General features: G+C 35.2%; 1 protein-coding gene across 1 annotated transcript; it reads right to left on the bottom strand.

The window, feature by feature from the left end:
• Window positions 1–5,389: 5,389 nt before the first annotated feature.
• On the bottom strand, window positions 5,390–5,956 carry LOC128553441 (uncharacterized protein K02A2.6-like). Its single transcript, XM_053534589.1, has one exon. The coding sequence runs from the start codon at window positions 5,954–5,956 to the stop codon at window positions 5,390–5,392; it is 567 nt and encodes a 188-aa protein (XP_053390564.1).
• Between the last annotated feature and the right edge of the window lie 480 nt (window positions 5,957–6,436).

Below are 6,436 nucleotides of genomic sequence, written 5' to 3'. Positions count from 1 at the left end.
TTTTCAGTATTCCAGTTGGGACTACATTAAACATCCATTGTGATAATAACTTAAATATGAGTAGCTTTGAGTGCATAAATCAGATTCATATTGAAAGCAAGTTTTCCTTAGTTTTCAGCTTCCCCCTCGCCACTATGCGTCATGTGTTAACCAGTTAAAAGGAACGAAAATAATATCACAAGTTTAGTATGATTTGGAATTACCATTAGCTGTATCAGATAATAAAATGTCTGTTCTGTAAGTCTTCTTGCACTAGATTTGAAGAATTTCGGGCAAGTCCATGTACAACTCAACAAAAACTGTCATTGAACTAATAAATCACAACAGTATATTGCCAGGCGTGTAAACAAACAGCCCATTTCCTCATTTACTGCACATGTAGCAGTCATTTTCTCCAGTTGTCCGATTCCAACAGTCCAACTACGCTTTCAGTGAAACTTTATCCTAATCCGCCATACCCTTGTAAATTCTAAAACAAAAAGGTTTCCTTGTACACACTTAAATAAAAAGAACATAAACACTTTACCCTTGCCATGAATTAAAATAAATCCAGTTTTTTGTTTCTAAAATGTCACAAAATTTCTTTCCTCCCACCGCCTACATGAGAATACTACTGCTTATTCCGTGCATGTATAAACACAATTAATAGCATCACGAAAATCCACTTAGGAGCCAGGAAAATTGCTTTAAGTATTCATTTTTACATAAAACTGCTTATTCCCAGGAATCCTTAAAAGTATAACCATCGTTAATAACTAATAACAAATTCTATTATCGAAATCGTCCGGATCAAAACTGTCTTTTTTTATCAAAACAAACAGTTTCTCAGGCCATGGATACTCTTGTTCATTCTTTAACAATAAATATGAATAGAAGTTTATGGGGACAAAGATGAGCCGATATTTACAATTTGTGGCTGCAAGACATAGAATGAAGCATACTACTGTTTACATCATTTTTGAAAATATTAGAAGTTTCTAGCCTACTTTATGACTGCCAAAAACGTAGCTGGTTAGGAAAATAGGTGCTACCTGTTCACATGAACATTTGTGATTCTTTTCAGGTAATAAAATACTTACAAGAATAAAATGTACATATCAGCTGTGCAGTGTCATTGTGACATTTCCTGAAGTGGACACACTCCAGTACGGGTGTCATATGACCTGGTACTTTAATCGCTGACCCCCAGAATGAACAGTCGAAACCTTGAATACTTGCCCACCACTCCCTTGATACGAAATAATGTATTTAATTTTAAAAATAACTTTTACTTATCTCTCTTACTCGCTGGATTAAGTGGGGGTTTATTCCAACGAAATGTTTTAAAACTTTCACTAAAATTCAGATGAAAAAAGAAACTCGTATAGGTGATATTGCTGAGAATATAGACGTGCTATATCAAGAGGGGGCACATCTAAGATTAATCTGGCCTTGGAATAATATTCATACTATGGCATTGTAATATATATCGTCATTGTAATATATATGTATTGATCTACCGAGATGGCTTATTGACACACAAACAGAACAAGACCCGAAGGATGGTTTATATATTTAATATGTGTTGCATCCAAAGTATAAACTCACACTCTCTCTATAGAAATATGTATATATCTTACATACAGAAACAATAATGATATATGATGTCATAGGCGGAGCTTAATCTATCTTGTAGACTTGCTTACTACATCCTCCTTACCTTTTGATTAGAACTCATTAATAATCAGAATACATAAATTGTTTAAAATAATCAAAGTTCAAATATATACTCAAAACATAAAAATTCTGTTCTAATGAAATAAGCTAGTTAGCAAGTCTATTATCATAATATCTCCTCTTTTTTCAGCAAAGTTCATTAACCCTTGTTATCAACATAATCAGTTTATAGAGCATCTGCTTTGACTAAGTACTTTTAAAATGTCACTGTAAGTTTAGATATCCTGGGAAAGTCCTCGGAATGTTCCGTCGTTATCTAACAGTTTCGTGTTTTATCTCAAAACCCTAAAATGTGTACAATCAAATGTTATTTTTTTATCAAAATCATAAATTAAGTTTTGAGTTCTACCGCCCAAGAACTAATTATAATGTAATTGTGAAACAAACAAGTAATAATTCCCAAGAGTAACATAATATTTTCACACACTGATCATTTGTCCAAAGAATAATAAATCCAGCAAGCGAATATAAAATGACTACACTGCTATGGTAGCAAATAGGGCATTATTATGGCCAACACAACACTTAGGTGACTAATCCTGTGGACTGAAACATGTGAAACTATGTCACTGATTAATCCAATTATTTATTGACAAAACGTCTAGGCGGTCGTCGTTTCCTTTGCGACCTTTGACGTGGTGCAAATGCAGTATCAGCAGGTTTCGACAGCGCCGGATCATGACTTCCTTGAACTATCCTGAACTTAGTTTAATCATATTTTATTGCATATAATTTTCATTTCTACATATAAAAATAACATACATAATAAATAATCGTATATTGAAATGAAAAGAACAGCAAATGGGTTGGACTTAAAGTTATGCCAACATTATAAACAGTCCTCCCCACTTCGTCATTATTACGTAGATTAAACCGATGACAGAAAATATCTTCAAGTGAAAGATAGGTAAGAATAAACAAAAAAAAAAAGAGAAAAAAAAGTGACTGAGTTATAGATAAAAAGGAAAAGAAAAATGCTATTTGCTGATCTGTTCCAAACTAAGTCCCACCAACCGACCCCAGTCAACCACCCAAACCTCAGATGCGTTTTCTCTTAAATAGGGAGACTCCACAGGGAACAAATGAAATAAATAAATATTAGATTTGGTTAAATCGACCTGTATTCTTTATATATGTTTGTACTTCATTGAATATAGTTTGATTTTCTGCGTCGTTCAAGTTAGCTACACCAAAAAGCAGTTTTTCAGAACTTAATGGATGGAAGGTGTGAGTGTTACGAAACAGCTGAAGCCTTTCCTTTCTGAATCTGTTGCATTTGAAAAAGAAGTGCTCTGCATCTTCTATTCCGTTGTCACACTGGCAGTTGGGATCTTCTCTTAAGTGATTCAAAAAAAGGTCATTATTCAAGTTGCTACACATATTTCTCATTCTGGTATGATGAATTGTAAGAAATCTATCACCGTATAAGAAAAATGATGGTACCTCGGGTGGTTTAAACAGTTTTTTTAGATTTGATTTAAATGATGACAGAGTTGGTGAATCACGAATATTATTCTCAAGTTCATTCCATAGCGCAAGAGATGACGGAATAATAGATCTGGAGTATATTTCTGTTCGTCTAGACAAAGTTACAAAATTGGTGTCGTTTCTTAAGTTATACGGGGTAGTCTCTCCAACTGAACTTGGGAAAAGATCGTTTAAGAATTCCGGCAATAGGCCGTGCTTATACTTATAAATTAATGTCAATTTTTGTATTTTTCTGCGATCTGAAAGTGACACCCAGCCGATTTCGTTTAATAACCTTTCAATCGATACGGAACGCGTGAGACCTGTAACTAGTCTAGCTGCTTCGTATTGAATTTTATCTAGCGAGTCTTTTTCGTATTGTGTACAGCTGTCCCAGACAATTGACGCATATTCTATTAGGGGTCTTAAGTAAGATAAATAGATCTGGTTAAGCGTTGTACGTTTAAGTTTGTATTTCAACTGACGCAGAGATCCGAGGACTTTAGACGCGGACTTCACAATGTTATTGATATGTACATGCCATTTACCATCTTGACTGAGAGTTATTCTTAGATGTTTATGGTAATCAACGAAATTAAGGACATTATTTTCAAAGGTAAGAGAGGGCAGCCTTGTATTAGATAACGAAAAATACATCACTTCGGTTTTTAATGGATTAAACTTAACTAGCCATTGTTTGGACCATGAGGAAATTTTTTCTAGGTCAGAATTTAACGTTGTTTCCATAAGAGTTATGTCGGTAGTAGATACTGCAAGGGAACTATCATCCGCAAATAATCGAGTTGTACTTATTAATGACTCAGCGATATCATTCACGTAAATTAAAGATAGTAAAGGACCGAGCACTGATCCTTGAGGAACCCCGGCATTTACAGTTTTTGTGTTAGAATATGATTGACCGACGAGGACTCTTTGATAACGGTCTTTCAAGTAGCAATTAATCCAATCGAGAATATTACCCGAAGTACCATATTGTCTAAGTTTAAATGATAAACCCTTATGCCATACTCTGTCAAATGCTTTTGAGATGTCACAAAATACCATGCATGTCGGTTGTTTTTCATCAAACGATTTACATATTTGGTTATAAATGTCAATAAGTTGATATACAGTTGAATGACCCGGGAGAAAGCCAGACTGATATTTATATATTAAATTGTTAGAATGGAGGTGATTATAGATATTCTTGAATATAATTCTTTCCATAACTTTGCCAACACAACTGATTCAGGATATTGGTCTGTAATTAGATGGCAATGATTTTTCGCCCTTCTTAAAAATTGGCATGACACTTGCCTTTTTCCATAAACTAGGATATAGTTTTTCTGATAGAGAGCGATTAAATAAGATTTTTATTTCTTAACTTTTTGTAATCTGTCCAGTCTGAAATTTGGCCAGTTCTTAATGCCGTTCGTTTTAGGCGGTCACGATGCCTCGAGATTCTACGAATTTCAGAATTGTACCACGGTTTATCATTAGGGCGTATAGTAACAATAGATGAGGGAACACATGTATCAATAGGTTGAATAATTTTTTCGTGGAAAAGACTAACTGCATCATCTACCGATCCAGTATATAGAAATGACCAGTTTGTTGATAGTATCAAATTATTTAGAGCCCGATAATCGCCGCGATTATAGTTCCATACTTTTCGTTTGTAACATGTCGACGATATAAAATCGCTTTTAATGTATGCGAATGTTCCGTAATGATCACTTATTTCGCGGGGCGTATAAAAAAATTCCAGAGTATAATGAGATAATACTGCTAGAAATAGCTATTGGATCTAATAATGTGCTTGAGTTATTTGTTACTCGGGTTGGCTCGTTTATTAAATTGATCATACTGTTTAAAGCAAGAATGTCTTGAAATTTATGGTTTGATCTGTTCAGTTGGTCTTCATTGATATCACCAAGGAGGATGATATTACTTGTGATTTCAGACGCCTGCTCAATAAATATGTCTACTCCGTCCCAAAATTCAGCCTTAAGATTCGGTGCTCGATATATTGTACAGATGAGGAAAGATCTAGTTTTATCGTGAACTTGGATGCTCATAGATTCGGGTAATGTATTTTCAAGTTCAAATATTCTTTTTGGTTTAAGATGCGCGTTACAGTAAGTAAGGATACCTCCTGAATGTGGCGAAACATCTATACGAAATATTTTATCGAATCCTTCAAGCGCTATGCTTTCATATCCTGAACTTTGACACGTCTTGTGTAATTTCCTTTCCTCTGTGCCTGATTTGTTAGCATTGAACCTTTCCTAGCAATGACAATGCCAGGTGTAGGGTCAAACATTGTCTCAAATTTGTTACGTTGTTCCCGTTTTAGTAACACACGGTCTCCAATGTTCAATGCACTTGGCTGTGCTCTTCTGTTTTTGTCCGCATAAATTTTGTTTTTCGATTTTGACAGACTTTCCCTGTCGCGAACATCTGTGTCTTGCTTTTCAAATGTCATTGATGGTACTTTCGTATTTATTTTCCAATTGTACATTAATTCACTAGGAGCTTTTTGTGTTGAAGATTGTGGCGAATTGCGAAAATTCATTAGATATCTATTCAACGCTCTATTATAATCTTGACCTGATGCTATTGCGGTTTTGACTGATGTTTGCAATGGTCCCATGAATCGCTCGACTATTGCATTACCTTGTGGGTGCAATGGAGTAATTCGTTTATGCTTGAACCCCGACTTATCAGCATATTCTCTGAAAGCACGACTCTGAAATGGAGGTCTATTGTCCATTCTCAATACATCTGGATATCCAAATATCGAAAATATTGATTCCAAACGCGGTATGACAGTTTCTGCGGATGTTGACCTGACACTCTCAATTATTGGAAAACGACTTTAATCGTATATTACTAATAATAACAGGTACCCGTCCGGGAATGGTTCACAGAAGTCACAACTGACTTCAGAAAACACAGAAGTGACAGAGGTGTTGGTTTGATCGGATCTGGAGTACATCCTGGTGATGCAGCTTGGCACACAATGCATGATTTGCATGCTTCTTCAACCATTTTATCCATATGCGGGAACCAACAATATTCCCGAAGTTATCCTTTGCACTTTAATTGGCCTTGGTGTCCCTCGTGCGAAAGTAACACTGTTTGTTTTTGCAAAGTTTCCGGTATACAAAGCTGTGTACCCCGTAACAACACATATCCTTCATCGGTATATGCAACTGCAAGTTCTTGATTCTTGTTTAAATTTTCATATAAC

The sequence above is a fragment of the Mercenaria mercenaria genome, unplaced genomic scaffold (assembly GCF_021730395.1).
Source record: "Mercenaria mercenaria strain notata unplaced genomic scaffold, MADL_Memer_1 contig_3827, whole genome shotgun sequence".
Classification (NCBI taxonomy): domain Eukaryota; kingdom Metazoa; phylum Mollusca; class Bivalvia; order Venerida; family Veneridae; genus Mercenaria; species Mercenaria mercenaria.
This window is presented reverse-complemented; position numbering and strand designations above follow the sequence as displayed.

Coding starts and splice junctions, on each gene's coding strand:
- LOC128553441 (XM_053534589.1), bottom strand. CDS start 5,956: ATGGACAATAGACCTCCATTTCAGAGTCGTGCTTTCAGAGAATATGCT.